This window comes from Dasypus novemcinctus, chromosome 21, assembly GCF_030445035.2.
Source record: "Dasypus novemcinctus isolate mDasNov1 chromosome 21, mDasNov1.1.hap2, whole genome shotgun sequence".
In the NCBI taxonomy this organism is placed as follows: domain Eukaryota; kingdom Metazoa; phylum Chordata; class Mammalia; order Cingulata; family Dasypodidae; genus Dasypus; species Dasypus novemcinctus.
Genome location: NC_080693.1, coordinates 73,806,854 through 73,824,636, shown reverse-complemented (window position 1 = coordinate 73,824,636; position 17,783 = coordinate 73,806,854). Strand labels below are relative to the sequence as shown.

General features: G+C 35.7%; 1 protein-coding gene across 8 annotated transcripts in view; it reads left to right on the top strand.

Annotated features, from left to right (window-relative positions):
- Nucleotides 1–17,783, top strand: part of ABCA5 (ATP binding cassette subfamily A member 5) — a 95,247-nt gene that overhangs the window by 11,359 nt on the left and 66,105 nt on the right. The window contains exons 2-7 of one of the 8 annotated variants that reach the window (XM_058284632.2): nucleotides 9,742–9,814; nucleotides 11,237–11,271; nucleotides 11,397–11,513; nucleotides 12,506–12,725; nucleotides 15,218–15,379; nucleotides 16,338–16,426. In XM_058284632.2, coding sequence (XP_058140615.1) covers nucleotides 11,257–11,271; nucleotides 11,397–11,513; nucleotides 12,506–12,725; nucleotides 15,218–15,379; nucleotides 16,338–16,426 — 603 coding nt within the window. In that variant the 5' untranslated portion in view covers nucleotides 9,742–9,814; nucleotides 11,237–11,256. Of the gene's footprint in view, nucleotides 1–9,741; nucleotides 9,815–11,236; nucleotides 11,272–11,379; nucleotides 11,514–12,505; nucleotides 12,726–15,217; nucleotides 15,380–16,337; nucleotides 16,427–17,783 lie in introns of all 8 variants that reach the window. The other 7 variants (XM_058284633.1, XM_058284637.2, XM_071210785.1 and 4 more) reach the window with 7 other exon arrangements.

Sequence of the window (17,783 nt, the reverse complement as noted above, 5' to 3'; positions counted from 1 at the left end):
CCTGTAAGCCTATCTTCCAGTCTCTAGCTCTCTGAGGCAGCTTGCTTATTTCATATCATTGAGGTCATGTAGTATTTGTCCTTCAATGCCTGGGTTGCTTCACTCAATATAAGGTTCTCAAGATTCATTCATGTTATCACGTGTGTTTGTAGTGTATTTGTTCTTAAAGCCGAGTAGTATTCCATTGTATGTATATACCACATTTTATTGATCCACTCATCTGTTGATGGGCATTTGGGTCAATTCCAACTTTTGGCTATAGTGAACAATGCTGCTATGAACATTGGTGTGCATATATTGGTTTGTGTTGCTGCCTTCAGTTCTGCTGGGTATATACCCAGCAGTGGAATTGCTGGGTCATATGGCAAATCTATGTTTAGTTTTTTGAGAAACCGCCAAACTACCCTCCAGAATGGTTGGATCCTTCTGCATTCCCACCAGCAGTGGATGAGTGTTCCCATTTCTTCACATCCTTTCCAGCATTTGTATTCTTCTGTTTTTTTTATAGCTGCCAATCTTATGGGAGTAAGATGGTATCTCATTGTAGTTTTGATTTGCATTTCCCTGATAGCTAGAGATTTGGAGCATATTTTCATGTGCTTTTTAGCCATTTGTATTTCTTCTTTGGAGAAGTGTCTGTTTAAATCTTTTTCCCATTTTTTAAATGGGTTGTTTATCTTTTTATTTTCAAGATATATGAGGTCTTTATATATGCAAGTTATAAGCTTCTTATCAGATATATGGTTGCCAAATATTTTCTCCCACTGTGTAGGCTCCCTTTTTACTTTCTTAACAAACTCCTTTGAGGTGCAGAAGGCTTTAATTTTGAGGAAGTCCCATTTATCTGTTTGTTCTTTTGCTGCTCGTGCTTTTGGTGTGAAGTTCATGAAGCCATTTCCTATTACAAGTTCTTGTAGATGTTTCCCTACACTGCTTTCCAAGGTCTTTATGGTCATGGCTCTTATATTTAGGTCTTTGATCCATCTTGAGTTTATCTTTGTATATGGTGTGAGATGGTAATCCTCTTTCATTCTTCTACATGTGGATATCCAGTTCTCCAGGCACCATTTGTTGAATAGGCCATTCTCTCTCAGTTGAGAGGGTTTGGTGGCTTTATCGAATATTATATGGCTATATATATGAGGTTCTATATCAGAACTTTCAATTCGATTCCATTGGTCTGTGTGTCTCTCCTTATGCCAATACCATGCTGTTTTCACTACTGTAGCTTTGTAGTATGTTTTGAAGTCTGGTAGTGTGATTCCTCCAATTTCTTTTTTCTTTTTCAATATGTCTTTAGCTATTCAGGGCCTCTTTCCTTTCCAAATAAATTTCACAGTTAGTTTTTCTAGTTCCTTAAAGAAGGCTGTGTTGATTTTTATTGGGATTGCATTGAATGAGTAGATCAGTTTTGGTAGGATAGACATCTTAATAATATTTAGTCTTCCTATCCATGAACAAGGAATATTCTTCCATTTATTTAGGTCTTCTTTGATTTCCTTGAACAGTCTTGTATAGTTCTCGGTGTATAATTTTTTTGCATCTTTAGTTAAATTTATTCCTAAATATTTGATTTTTTTATTCACTATTGTGAATGGTATTTGTTTCTTGACTTCCTCCTGATCTTGCTAATTATTGGTGTACAGAAATGCTACTGATTTTTGCGCATTGATCTTATAACCTGCGACTTTACTAAACTCATTTATGAGTTCTAGAAGCTTTGTTGTAGACCTCTCAGGGTTTTCTATGTATAGGATCATGTCATCTGCAAATACTGAAATTTTGACTTCTTCCTTTCCAATCTGAATGCCTTTTATATCTGGTTCTTGCCTCAGTGCTCGAGCAAGTACTTCTAAGACAATGTTAAATAGAAGGGGGGAGAGTAGGCATCCTTGTCTTGTTCCTGACTTTAGGGGGAAGGATTTTAGGATGTCTCCATGTAAACAACGTTGGCTGTGGGTTTTTCATATATACTCTTTATCATGTTCAAAAAATTTCCTTGTATTCTGATCTTTTGGAGTGTTTTTATCAAGAAAGGGTGCTGTATTTTGTCAAATGCTTTTTCTGCATCTAAAGATATAATCATGTGATTTTTTTCCTTCAATCTGTTTATATGGTGTATTACATTGATTGATTTTCTTATGTTGAACCATCCTTGCATACCTGGAATGAATCCCACTTGGTTGTGGTGTATAATTCGTTTAATGTGCTGTTAAATACGATTAGCAAGTATTTTGTTAAGTATTTTTGCGTCTAGGTTCATTAGAGAAATTGGTCTGTAATTTTCCTTTCTTGTGGTGTCTGTTTGGTTTTGGTACTAGGGTAATGTTGGCATCATAGAATGAGTTAGGCAATGTTCCTTCTGTTTCGATTTTTTGGAAGAGTTTCAGCAGGATTAGTGTTAGTTCTTTCTGGAATGTTTTGTAGAATTTACCTGTGGAGCTGTCTGGCCCTGGGCTCTTCTTAGTTGGGAGGTTTTTAATGACTGATTCTATCTCTTTACTTGTGATTGGTTTGTTGAGATCTTCAATTTCTTCTTTCATCAATATAGGCTGTTTATGTGTTTCTAGGAATTTGTCCATTTCCTCTCAGTTGTCATTTTTGTTGGAATATAGTTTTTCAAAGTATCCTCTTATGATAGTCTTTATTACTGTGGGGTCAGTGGTGATATCTCCTTTTTCATTTCTTATTTTGTGTATTTGCATCTTCTCTCTTTTTTTCTTTGTTAGTCTCGCTAAAGGTTTGTCAATTTTATTGATCTTCTCAAAAAACCAGCTCTTGGTCTTCTTGTTTATCTTTTCAAGTGCTTTCTTATTTGCTATTTCATTTAGTTCTGCTCTTATCTTTGTTATTTCCTTCCTTCTTCTTCCTGTGGGATTACTTTGTTGTTTTTTTCCTAATTCCTCCAAATGTGCAGTTAGTTCTTCAATTTTTGCTCTTCTTTTTTGATGTATCAATTTATGGCTATAAATTTCCCTTTCAGTACTGCTTTTGCTGCATCCCATAACTTTTGGTATGTTGTGTTATCATTATCATTTGTTTCAAGGTAGTCATTGATTTCTTTTGAGATTTCCTCTTTGACCCACTGTTTTTCTAAGAGTGTGCTGTTTAATTTTCATATCTTGGTGTGAAATCTGGGCCTCCGGCCCTTGCAGATTTCCAGCTTCACTCCACTGTGGTCAGAGAAATTATTTTGTATGATTTCGATCTTTCTGAATTCATTAAGCCTTCCTTTGTGGCCTAGCATATGGCCTATATTGAGAATGATCCATGTGTACTTGAGAAAAATGTATATCCTGCTGTGTTTGGGTGTAATGATCTGTATATGTCTATTAGATCCAGCTCTTCTAATATACTGTTCAAATGTTTTGTTTCTTTAGTGATTCTCTTTTGAGATGTTCTGTCCAGAGTTGATAGTGGTGTATTAAAATCCCCCACTATAATTGTAGATGCATCTATTCTTTCACTTAGTTTTTCCAGCATTTGCCTCACGTATTTAGAGGCGCCCTTGTTAGGAGCATAAATATTTATGATTTTTCGTTCTTCTTGACAGATATTCCCTTTCACTAATATCCTTCTTTGTCTCTCACAATTGTTTCGCATTTAAAGTCTATTTTGTCTGATATTAATATAGCTACTCCTGCCTTTTTTTTTTTGGTTATTGTTTGCTTGTAAGATTGTTTTCCAGCCATTCACTTTCAGCCTCCATCAATCTCTGGGTCTAAGATGTGTCTCTTGTAGACAGCATATAGATGGGTCATATTTCCTTATCCAGTGTCCCAGTCTGAATCTTTTGATAGGTGAGTTTAATCCGTTGACATTCAGTGTTATTACTTTCAAGGAATTATTTATGTTAGCCATATTTTGATTGGACTTGTGTTTGTCATGTTTTGTTTGTTTGTTTTGTTTCTCTTTTTGTCTTTTTTGTTGCTCTTACACTCTCCTCCAACTCTGTCTGTCCTGTTTTTTCCTTTCTTCCTGGAGAACTCCCTTTAGAATTTCTTGAAAGGGATGTTTCTTGTTGGTATACTCTTTAAATTTCTGTTTTTCTGTGAATAGTTTGAACTCTCCATCATTTTTGAATGCTAGTTTAGCTGGATAGAGTATTCTTGATTGGAAATTTTTTTCTTTTAGTACCTTGACTATATCATACCACTGCCTTCTTGCCTCCATGGTTTCAGATGAGAAATCAGCACTTAATCTTATGGAGCTTCCCTTGTATGTGATGGTTCTCTTTTCTCTTGCTGCTTTTAGAATTTTCTCTTTGTCTTAAGCATTGGATAATTTGGCAAGTATATGTCTTGGGGTGGGCCCATTGGGGTTTATGATATTTGGGGTATGTTTTGCTTCTTGGATATGTACATCTGTCTCTTTCAGTAGATTTGGGAAGTTTTCAGCCATTATTTCCTACAACACTCCTTCTGATCCCTCTCCCTTCTCTTCTCCTTCTGCATGCCTATAGTACATATGTTTGTGCGTTTTGCATTGTCATTCAGGTCCCTAAGTCCTAGCTGGATTTTTTCTATCTTTTTATCGATCAATTGTACTATCTGTTTGATTTCCGATGTACTGTCTTCCACATCGTTTATTCTCTGCTCTGCCTCTTCTAATCTGCTGCTATTTGCTGCGAGTGTGTTTTTGATTTCTTGAACTGTGGTGTTCATTCCCATCATATCTGTTATCTTTTTGCATATGTCTGCAATTTCCCCTCCAAGTATTGTCTTCATATTGTTAACCTCTTCCTTTACTTCATTAAATTTGTCTGTGATATATGTTCTGAGATCTTTAATTACTTGTGTGAAGTTCTCCTCCCCTTCCTGGTTTTTAGTTTGTTCATTGGATTCAGCCATGTTTTCTTGATTACTGGTTTGGTTTGTAGATTTTTGTTGCTGTCTGTTCATCATTTTATCTTGATGGGTTTAATCAGTTCCTTAGCTTCTTTGTCTAGTCTTGGGGATTAATTAGCTGTTGTTTTTTCAAAAGTATTGTATCTTCTCTTTGTCACTTTGTTCTTCTTATTCTAATTTCTTATTGCTGGCTGAGTTCACTTTGAAGGAAAGTATTAGGGCCAGGGAAAGGCAATTGTGTAAGAAAGGAAAATGTGTAAAGTAGTATTGGTAATAAATGTTAACAGAGCAACAATATGAGATCTGGGAGGATGGATATTAGATTCATGTAACTTGTGTAGTGGTTTAGCAGTAAGTAGAGTACCTATAATGAGGTAGTCGACTGAATATGGGAGGAATATGGTATCAATTAATAGGCTAGTGTTTTTGTGAGAGGGAAAGAGAAAAGAAAGGCAATAGTTTCAAGAGTGGATAAAAGACAGAAAGCAAAACAAAGGTTTTAGAAATTAAGAGTTAGACGATTTGGGGATCAAAGAAAGGGAGGTGGAATATAGGAGAGACAGTAGATGATGGAGGATATCAAGATGTGGGGGAAAGGGGATAGTGTAGGTAGCCAAAATCAATTCACACAAAAATGAGGCAATGGAGGATGAGGAAACCCAGCAAATGTGAGGTGTTCCCTGCAGCACCTATTGTATAATTAAGATAAAAGGAAATAAGAAGAAAATGAGGGACAAGAGAAAAGAGAGAAAAAAAAAAAGAGAAAAGAAAGAAAGAAAAAGGGGGGAGTGGGTATAGAAAAGGGAGGGGAACACGTAAGGAAAAGAAAAGGAGATATAGAAAACCAACAGCAGCAACAATAAAAAACCCCTAAATAAATGAAAAAAGAAAGAGACCTTGGGGGATACAATGGGAGAAAAGACTAGGAAATAAGGCAATATTAGCAACCAGGACAACAAAAAATTAAAAATTAAAAATTAAAACAAACAAACAAACACAAACATTGAGGGCTAGGACAATCAAGGACCTCAGATGGGCCTCAGGGCGTGGTGGATTCAGGGATGGAAAGTCTGTGATATTGCAGACTCAAGAGGTGTGAGTCTCTGGGGTGTGGGCCACCAGGGTTTAAGGAACACAGACCTGGCAACCTCAAATCTGGTTAACAGGGAGCCTGGGAGCACCGCAGTGCAACACAGCCTTCAGGGATCCCCGCAGCTGGGTGCCAGCCCTATGGGAGTGGTCACGTCCACAAACTCTGACCTATGTTTCCAAAACCCGCAATTCCCCCTTTCACTAGGGTCTCTTCTGTGGCTGTATCACCAATTCGACTTCAGGACACCTCCCGCCCTGCAGGCCCCCGAAACAGCCAGGTGGGGGCGCCTCTATAGTGTTGCCAATTTAAGGACCCTGTAGATCCACAGCTAGGCTTGGGGGCGGGGGCCGGAAGTGCTGTATCAGTGTCCGAAATCAAAAATCCCATCTCTCGCAAAAAATTCCCCTAATTGGCTTCCAGCCGCCTCCAACCCTGCCGTGCCCTGAAATAGCCTCCTGGTGACTTCTCTTTGCTTTGAGCTATTTAAGGCCGCTGCAGATCTCACGCAGCCGGCCTTGGGGGCGGGGCTGCAGTCGGAAGTGCTATTATTTGTGTCCACAATCAAAAATTCCCCGCCTTGCAATAAACCTCCTGTCTATCTCCCCAAATCGGTCTGCAAAGGCCTCCTGCCCTGTTAGCCCCCCAATAGCTCACTCAGGGTTTATGAATTCCCCCATACCACAGAGCCTCCAGGAATTGCAGCCAGGGTGCGGCGGCTCCACCCACCCCAGGAGGGAGTATCCTGTGGGCAGCCCCCACCTCCGTGTAAGAGAGCCTCAATTTTATCTTTAACACGAAATTTCTCTATTACCTTCCCACGAAATTGATGTCCAGACACCTCCTGCCCTGCAAAATCCTGAAACAGCCTGGTTCTGAAGCTTACATTATTTTTTAAAAGTTAGCTTCATTCTCCTTGAAGATGAATAGCATTTATTATTTAAATGTCAAAGGTGTGTCATAAAAGTAATTGTATTTTTATATGTAATTCTCCAAACCTTTCTATAAAAAATGTTCTTATTTACACTTATTACAATAAATTCAGAGGCTGTTATGGGACAGGAGATAGCAAATTGGGACCAATACTTCTCTAATTATTTAAGATAATAAAAATGGGAGTTGGTATTCCTCTCATAACTAAATGAAGGAGATATGCTGCTCTGGAGAGTCTTTTATTCCTGCTGGTTTTGTTTGTTGCTGTGAAGTTTAGCATCGCTCCCCTTGTACCGAGTCTTCGGACCTTTTCCAGTTTTTCTGTTCTTGCATTAAAGTCTGCTTCCTGTATTTGCAGCTTTTTGTTTATCTCCGTCTGCATGCTAATTATGTCCTCTGTGACTTGGCCCAGTACTAATTTTACATCTTCAATGGTGAAACCAGCTAAAGGATCTATGTCTGAAATATTGGTTTCTGCTTGGGACTCATCAGGGCCTTGTTCTTGATCCAACCCCTTTATTTCTGTATCCAATGTTGGGGGGGGGCATTATGAATGTTGAGTAAATATAAAATACAATTCTTTCTTCTAGAGATTCTGGGAAAGAGTCATCTGTAGGTTTTATAGCCTCTATCATTTGCTCAGTTCCTATCACAATTTCTTCTCTGGTGGAGTAGATTAGAAATTCATGTAGCATGTAGCATTGAAACAAGCATTTCAGAAGGTGCAAGAATTTTTACTCCCCAGAGGGTGGTATCTTCTGGCTGGCTGCAATCTTTAGGGTTCCTTGGCTTTTCCATCTCATGGCAACAAATATGGTGGCATCTTCCTTTGCACTGATTTTTTAAAAATGCTTTTTAAAAATTATCCCCGCCCCCCCTGTGGCTTTTTGTTTGCTGTCTGCTCTCTGTGTCCATTCGCTGTCCATTCTTCTGTGTCTGTACTTATTTATTCCCCCTGCCCCTTGCGCCTTGCTTGTTAACTGCTCTCTCTGTCCATTTGCTGCACACTCTTCTGTGTTTTTGCTTGTTTCCCTTTTTGTTGCATCACCTTGCTGAATCAGCACTCTGTGGCACAGGCTGGCGACTCTCCACAGCATGCCAGCGAGCTGCCTTCATAAGGAGGCCCCCAGAGGTTTGCCAGGGCCTCCCATATGGTAGACAGGAGCTCAACTAATTGAGCCACAGCTGCTTCTCCTTTGCGTTGATTTTTAATCTTTTTCTTTCTTTTGGAGGGGAGGGAATAAAGTAGTTGACAAGTGAGGTTAGATCAACTCTTAACATCAGATTGATGAGATTATCTGGTCAGAAGTAGAAAGTATTCCTGAGAGACCTGGACACCAAGTCCTCTAGAACATTTGACTAAGGAAAAATCATTAGGAAAAAAATCCAAAAACAATCTATTTGGAGAATAGAGTCCAGAGGGGAAAAGAAAATAGTGAAAGCCCCTTTTGCTAATGGAGGGACTTTGTGTTTTGGAGGAAGGAGGACATGAACCTGAGGATGTAAAATATGCATTAAAGTGACTTCTTTGGTCATTGCATGTTATATTGGCAGAAACATTTCTCTGTTAATATTATTTTACAGCTACTTTAAAAACATTACTTTGAAAGCTTATCTACCCCTACACTCCCATTAGTATCAGAGGGAAAGCAGACAGATGATTTTAAATATACCCCTTTACTCTTCTCATGTTACACTTTGAAAATCATTCTTATAGCTCTCCTTATGAATAGTCTAATGGTGAAATTAACAACATGTTATACTGTTATATTGATTGAGATTTTTTTGGTTGCAAGAATGGAATTTGATTCTGATTAGCTTAAGTGAAAATGAAAATATATTGGGAGAATAATAGGGCATTTCACATACTCCAAAGAAGGAAAATCAAGTTTAGGGCATAGTTGGTATCCAGACACCCAGGGAACTTCAGAGGCAAGAATTTATTTACTTTCTTTCCAAATGTTACAATCAATGTTCCTCAGTTTCCATGACTTCTGGTCTCTGGATTTCTTAGTTATTAATTCCATACTGCCAGGAGAGAATTTAATTTATACAACTCAGAGGTAGTGACAGTGGTTGTGGTGTTGTGGTTTGTATGTGTGTGTGTGTGTGTGTTGGGGTGTGGGGTGAGGCAGTAGAGTTTAGTTCTGCTTTTAAAAGGGCTGACTAGGGATGGGGTGTGTGGCAGGTTCAGGTAGTTCATATTAGGTTATTAGAGATTCAGCACATAGTTTGTGGAGCAGTTCTCAAAGAAAGAAAAACTGTGAATCCAGCAGCTACTCTACGAGGTACCTATTATATAAAAATGAGGAATTAAGCATGTAGTATTCAATTTCAGTGAATAAGTTAGTGGTGCTCACTAAATCAATGTGTTTTGGCAAAGAACTTGAGAATGTTCCTGCTGAGTTGGTTAGTGTTTCTATGTTGTAGCAAATCATTCTTGAATGAGTGGTTTTCTTTCCTTTTTTGCTGGGGAAGGTAAGGTTATTAGTTCTTCACTGGATCTGATAAAATATCAATGGGACCATTGGAAGAACTTCTTTTTTGGTGTATTCACTACTCTTGTCTGACTTTCAAAATGGAGTTTCAGTTTGCTGTTTTTAGTTTACTCCTTTATATTTTTACTGTATGTCTAATTGTCTTATAACCTTTTTTTTTACTATGTAAGTAATACATATTCATGGAAAAATTGGTCAAAGAGAGTAAAATTTGTCCATAATCCCATTCTTAAAATCTCCTTTGTATATTTTTATTGTTTTCCTTCCTGACATATAAAGCAGGGTGCTTATGTAAGCCAAACTTTAATTGTATATATTTACTTTTTTGGAGAAGACAAACTGCCTCTAAAGTTTTGCTTGCTTTTTTATATAGGTGGAGACAGTCAAACCAACTTGGATCAGATTGTCCTTGTTTTGGAGGGGAGTCACATCTTGGTCGTCATTAGGTAGGTTCAAATAAAAAAAGGTAGCAGGAAGGCTTTAACAGGATCTTTTTTCAGTCTTCCCAAGGCTGTCCTCAGTAGACATCTTAGTATATTAGGGTAAGCAAATTTTAATAGGGACCATGGAGATTGCATTTGAGACTCTGGCCACTTCTCTTTTGAGTTCAGCTTTAATAAAGCCTCTTTGAAGGATTGAGATGGTTCCAACACAGGTCCACTGGCAGAAGAGGGCTCCCAGGGCCAGCAAAGGGTAAATTCACCCTAGAATAGGAAATCTGAACTTGTGACCAATGCACTGATTAAGAACATACAGTTTTTAACTTCCTCTCCCCCACTTGATGTATTATAAATTTTTCAAACTGATCAAGTGATTTTTAATGACTACACATTATTCATTTATATGAATATACCATGATTTATTTTTACATCTTACAATTATAGTACATTCCGTTTATCTACATGTTTTTTCTGTTTCTTTACTTTTAAAAATGGTAATATTTTACTTAATTAAAATTTATAAGCTATACAGAAGCTAATAAAGAAGAAAATGAAAATGTCTATAGATAACAACAGTTGAGTATCTAGCTTTTCTTCCTGAAAATTTTGTCTATATTTACAAACCTTAAAAAAAAAGTAGAGACAGGATCATATTAAACACTACCTGCTTTATAAGTAAGAAACCAGGTGCTTCTTTCTATATCAGTAGCTGTCGTTCTATTAATGTACGTTATTTACATTATGTACTGTTTCATATTTTATATGCATCTTTACTAGTGGATACTTGGATTGTTATTAATTTAATTCAGTGCTTGCATTTAAGTTTTTCAGTCATAAAGCTTTACATCTTTGACCTAGAATTTCTGTTAGATATAAATAAAAAATTCTATTAAATGGTCTTAGATTGTCCTACATAAAAGCTGTGTCAACTTTACAATATTACCACAGTAAGTCTGCCTTTTTCCTACACATATTCTATTAGCCTGTCAATCTTTTAATTACTTGACCGTCTGATAAGCAAAACCATATCTCATTGTTTGAATATATATTTCTTTTATTATTAATAGAGGTGGAGCATCTTTTTTAGATGCAGTTGGTTGACTGTGTTCAGAGTTTTTGCTTAAAAAGGAGCTTTCATTTCTGTAGTTTGACACTGTCACCATGGGATTGCTTGGGGGCTGGGGCACAGGAGAATGTAGAAAAGAAAAAAAAGGGGGGGGATATTTCTGTATTCTCCCTGAGTATTAAGAGCTCTCAAGCCAGAATTAGATCATTTCTTTTATAGCTCTTTAATAGCCCTAGCATTTAGTGCACTGAGTTCAGTCTGGGGGACATTGAGGAGAAAAAAATAGTAAACTCACTGCTGGTTCGGTATATTTTGAATTCCGGTCTTTTCCAACTATTTAGCTTGCTGTTATTTATTTTCAGAGTTCTCAAATTGCTGTTCCATGCATTCTGTACAGGTAGGAGAGACAACTTAGAGTGTTCTTAACTCGATCTTAACTGGAATTCTGAAACCTCTGTCTTTTTTTGTCCTTAAAAATGGCATGTGCTTTACCATGTGGTTCCAGTAATTTTTTTAAAATAGGTTGATCCAGAAAACATGGCCACTGCAATTAGGGAGGTAGGAGTTTGGAGACAGACCAGAACACTTCTTCTGAAGAATTATCTAATTAAATGTAGGACAAAAAAAAGTAGTGTTCAAGTAAGTCAAATGATTCTCTTGTCTTGTTACAGTTTACTTGCTTTGATGTGTTCTGTCTTTAAGAAATAATTTATTTTTCTGGGTACATTTTCACTATACTATTTTTTTTCCTTCTCTCTCTTTCATTTACTTGTAAAGTAAAATTTTATTGTATTAGCCCAAGAAAAATACCTGAATTACCTAATGCTTTCTAAGTGTTAAAAATTTTAGTAGTGATTCCTGAAGTGAGTTAATTTCTAACATCAGAACTTAATGTAAAAAAACAAAACAAAACAAAAGTCATTAGGCATGCATTTCCCAAGTTAGTGTTTCATGGACTAATATTCCACAGTTAATTTTGTGGAATATTATTCCATAGTTTTATTCCCCCCTGCCCTCCCATTTTATGGACTCTGGATTGAATGGCCTAAGATTACTAAAATTACATCATGTATTTGTACCTGCAAGTATAATTACTTTTAAAGATAAAAGAGGCAAAAGAAGGCAAAAACAAAATGAAATAATTCTAATTCATCCCCAATAAAGCTGACCATAGAATTTAACTGAGTATAGTTTTAGTAAGATAAGTTCAGTGTAGGTAAAGTATGAGTTCTGATTCAGAGTGGAAGAAAGACATTTCATGGTGACTTGTAATTTACTTTAAATAAAATTATATATGAATAAATTTATTATTTTATATCAGTAATCTAAGATATTTAAATAAAAGCTTTTTTATCCTTTAATTTTTGTGATTTGACTTCTAAAATATTTCATTAGTACTGAATGTAAAGGAAAAATTACCTATTATGCCCAGTTGGTTAAATGAGATGTTCAATACAGTATTTCTTTTTGGATGAAATTGCTTTTACTAAGGTCTTTTTGTACTTAGGAAAGAAGATAAAAATTCCGTATGTTCTTTTTCTTAGTGTTAGTTATATTATTTGCCTAGAAATCATGATTTTTGCTGGCGTTTTTATACCTTCTATTCACTCTACTTCTTTCCTTTATTATAGGAAATCCTTTTTCCACTATTTTTTTTATTTTGGTTAATATTAATTAGCATGATGCATCCAAATAAGAAATATGAAGAAGTTCCTGATATAGAACTTAACCCTATGGACAAATCTGTTCTCTCTGACCTAATTCTTGGTTATACTCCAGTGACTAATATTACAAGAAACATCATGGAAAGAGTGTCTACTGATTATCTTCCTGATGGTATTGTGAACTTATGTATGTTATCTTATTTATAACATGAAACTTCTTCAATATTTATCTACTTGTTTAACTGAGTAAATAACATTCTTAACAGTTAATAAATATATACTTTCACTGATGTATAGTTTTGTAAACATATTAAAATCATTTAATTCTGCTGCTTTCTGTTTCTCATGAAAGATCAATCAATTTATCTTCATGGTAATAGGAAGTATGTTTTATGTATTTTAATATTTTAAAATTATAGTTCATTTATATAGAATAGTTCAGGTACACTTTTACAGGATAAAAGATTTTGAAATATTTCATTTTGATTCTGGCTCTTACATAATTAAGAAGCTACAAATAAATATTAAAAGTTATAAAGATTACTTCTTTTAAGACTGCTCTGCGAGTTTATGGAAGTATATGGTATAAGCTGAGGAAGTGCTTAGCTCTGGAGACTATAATTGTGACTTAAGTACTAAGTGTCTCAATGTCTGTACTTCTTTCAAAGCACTGGACTAGAAAACAGTGTAGAGTGAAGTACTAGTGAACCTAACATGTATGTAAGAGAACATAAGGCAAGAACTGAAAAAGTTAAGAAATTTCTGCTCTATGGGTCTAAGGAAAAATGTTGAATTTTAGGAAATAACGATTAGCATATTGTTTTCTGTCATACACTGTAGTTCTAATTAACTTCTAGTATACATTATCACATTATCGAATAGTACATCACTGAATGGAAGAAGCTAAATATCCCGTCAGGGTCCTGATAATTTTTCCCCTTTGGTTTCTTGCTTGGCTTATTGCTATTTGATATTTTTATCAAACACATATTTTATTGGTACATAATACCTTTATTGGCATATCATGTTAAGCACAAGTAGCATGGATGGCCATAGAATTTAATGTGTCACATCAAAAAACTGATCAGAAGTGTTGAGAATGTAATTCATTGGTAATTCTGAGTAGGAAGAAATGATATACATCAATTAATCCAACATGGTAGAAAAATATGTAGATTTTTTTTAAGTTCTGCTTTTCTAACAACAGAACTATCAAAAAAAATGGACTATATACACGTACATTTCAAGATGACTGCTAAGATGTTGAACTTATTAAGGTTGGTCTTGGAGTTCCACATTCACCTTAAAGGTCTAGAAAATCATATTAATTAACATTTAGACAATATTTTATAATTTAATAAACATTTTCTTGTTTTTAACTACATTTGATCTTTGCATAAGCCCAGTGTGATTAGCTAGGTATTATGGATGAGGACAGTAAGGTTCAGAGAGGTTAAATGGTTTACCTGGGTTCACATAGCTAAAGAATGATGAAATTAAGTAGCAATCCTATCTTCTTTCCATTTCACCACATGTTCTGAAGTTTCTGTAGTGAAGATTAATTGCTTGTAAACAAAACTGCAAGAAAATATTAAAAAACTGGTATTAGCTGGTGTGAAAGGGAGTTGAATGATGATTACAGTATTATTTTCTCCATATATTTGCTAAGAAAGGAGCAATCAATATTGGTTTTAAATGGCAATTTTTATACAGAGAGTTCATCATAGTTACTTTTAAATGCATACTTAGTTTGTGAAAAGAATCATGTAATTTTCCTTGTAAGAAGAAATAATTAAAAATAAAACAGCTATTCATTTATCAGGGAGTTATTTGTACAGTTTTACTTTGAGATAAATAAGTGAACTGCATTGCTTGCCATTTTTATAATTTCATTGCAGCCTGAAATCTTAGTTTAAATTTAAATGTATACTTGAAAGTAAGTCTGCTAGTCAGTGGGTTTTAAAGAGAGAATAGTGGAGTAATGTTGAAACTATTTACTATTAAAGTTTAGTACAGTTCATTGAGGTTTTTGAGAAATAGCAATCTCTTGATGAAGTATGAGTTCTACATGTTTTTTTTTTTTTTTAAGATTTATTTATTTTTATTTATTTCTCCTCCCCTTCATTGTTTGAGCTCCCTATCTGCTTGTCTTCTTTTTAGGAGGCACTGGGAGGCACCTGATTCTTTGAGCCACCTCCGCTCCCTGTTTTGTTGTGTCTCTCATTGTGTTTCCTCGCTTTGTCTCTTGGTTGTATCATCTCACTGCATCATCTTGTGTCATCTCACCGCTCCAGCCTGTCATATCAGCTTGCTGTCTTGCTCATCTTCTTTAGGAGGCACCGGGAACTGAACCTGGGACCTCCCATGTGTAGGCAGGAGCCTAGCTGCTTGAACCACATCTGCTTCCCTCTGCAGTTTGTTTTATACTGTACTTTATCATATTCATAACTTGTGTATTACACTGACACATGTCACATAAGTGACAGCTGAGTAGAGTATGTGAAATTGTACAACTTTTTCATTTTTATTGTTATTGTTTTAGAAAGCTTAATTTTTTAAGAACTTAGAGAAGAAAACAAATGTACTTAAAATATGACATTCATCAAAATAATTATACATTTGATCTACTGTATTAAACTATTTTAATTTGTAAGTAACTATATAATTATATTTTTACAGCCATAATTACTGAAGAATATACAAATGAAAAAGAATTGATAGCATCTAGTCATTCTAAGTCCAAAAACTTTGTAGGTGTGGTTTTCAAAAACGTTATGTCCTATGAACTCCGTTTTTTTCCTGACATGATTCCAGTGTCTTCTACTTATATGGATTCAAGAGGTAAACAGCCTTACTTAATCTTTGAAAATCAATTATATGCATACCTTTACTGCTCTTAGTTCATGTGCAAAATATGATGGGGTCTCACATTGGCAATTTCAACTATACTTATTTGATCAATTAGGAAAGCTTACTTAGTGAATCACAAAAATATATTTATATACAAATTTCTATTTACTTATATATATGTACATAATATAAAATATATAACATCCACTTTTAATTTTAAATATATTTATATATACTATATATTGATTACAATAACATAAAGCAAAATTGTAACTTGATTTATATGACTTTCTAAATATACATTTTTTCCCTCCATATAATTGTTTTTATATGTGATATGGTACAGATTTTATCATAGATGTGTCTTTAGAATTGAATATATTCCATCACTCAATCTCATTTATTTTGTGTTTGAAATGTGGAAAGCAGCCTTCAGTGCTTAATCCTATAAAGAGAGATAATCATCAGACGCAAACATTTATTGAACAATGTTAAAGTCATCATGCTGCACACTAAATTTGTGACTTGATTCCAAAAAGCCCTTATGAAATTTTTTTTCTTTTCTCTTAAGCTAGACTTGTCCTTGCATATGGAAGTGCTATGAAGCTGATAAGTCACTGTAGTATGAAAAAGCTTTAAATAGAAAATTGAATTATTTTAAATGACTTATAGTAAATATGTTTATGGCTAAACCTGAGTATTGGTGTATGTTTTTTATTCATTTACCTATGCCTTTCTATATCTTAACATCTCTAAACTTTTTATTTCAAAATCTCAAAAAAATAACCAGGAATGTAGAAATTGTTTGCCATAGAAGGGCAATAGCTTATTTCCTTGATCTTATAGAGATTGATAAATTATATTTCTTTGGTAACCCTTCATATTATGTTTTTAAAAAAGTATATGCATGTTGTGCAAAATCTTATATCTTATATTTTTCTCCTCATAGCTGGCTGTTCCAAATCATGTGAGGCTGCTCAGTACTGGTCTTCAGGATTCACATCTTTACAAGCATCCATAGATGCTGCCATTATTCAGGTAAATATGGTAAAGGAAGAAAAATAAAAGTCACACCATATTTTAATAATTATATCTTAATTCTTCACAATAGGATTTGGTTTGCCTGCTGTCAGACATACAAAACACATAGCAATACAACTCCTTTAAGACAAAAGATAAGGGAAAAAATTATGTTTTATGATTTAAGCGTCTTTTGAAGCCCACTTTTATTCGATGGTTTCTAAGCATATATTCAGCATTCTGTATATCTGTGCTATTATATATGTGTTGACCATAGGAAATATTTATTAAAAATCTGTATTTTCAGACAGTTCCCCTTGAATCCAAATTACTTAGTTAAAAAATGTCAATATCTTTATTACCTTAATCATAGTAGTAGATTTATTTTTTATTTAACACTCAGCACTTATTTGCTAAAATCCTGTTCCTAAGTTAGGTGCAAATATCAGCCCATTTATTCCTTAATTCGAGATAGGGACTGTTGTTATCTCCATTTTATATTTCAAACTGAAACAGGGAGGTTAAGTGACTTGCCAAAACTTAATTAATTTGACAAAACAGGAATTCCCACTCTGGCTATTTCATTCCCAAATCTGTGCTTTTAATGGGAAGTGGATGTGGCGCAACAGATAGAGCGCCTACCGTATAGGAGGTCCAAGGGTTCAATACCCAGGGTCTCCTGGCTCATGTGGTGAGCTGGCCCACAAGGAATGCCAGCCCACGCAGGGATGCCCCCACATAAGGGTACCCCCTTCCCTCCCCCTGTGTGAGGAGTGGCCCTTGTACAAGGAGAGCCTGCCCTGCGGGAAACCGTAGCCTGCTTAGGAGTGCTGCCACACACATGGAGAGCTGATGCAGCAAAATGATGCCACAAAAAGAGATACAGATCCCCAGTGCCACCTGATGAGAATATAAATGGACACAGAAGAACACACAGCAAATGGATACAGAGAGCAGACAATGAGGAGGGGAGGGGAAAGAAATAAATAAAAAATTGAAAAAAAATACTATACTTTTCTGCTATTAGGATTGTGTACAGGGAAGTGGACTTGGCCCAACGGATAGGGCGTCCGCCTACCACATGGGAGCGCCACGGTTCAAACCCTGGGCCTCCTTGACCCGTGTGGAGCTGGTCCATGCATAGTGCTGATGCATGCAAGGAGTGCCCTGCCTCCCAGGGGTGTTCCCCCGCGTAGGGGAGCCCCACGCGCAAGGAGTGTGCCCCATAAGGAGAGCCACCCAGAACGAAAGAAAGTGCAGCCTGCCCAGAAATGGCGCCACACACACGGAGAGCTGATACAACAAGATGACGCAACAAAGGGAAACACAGATTCCCGGTACTGCTGATAAGGATAGAAGTGGTCACAGAAGATCA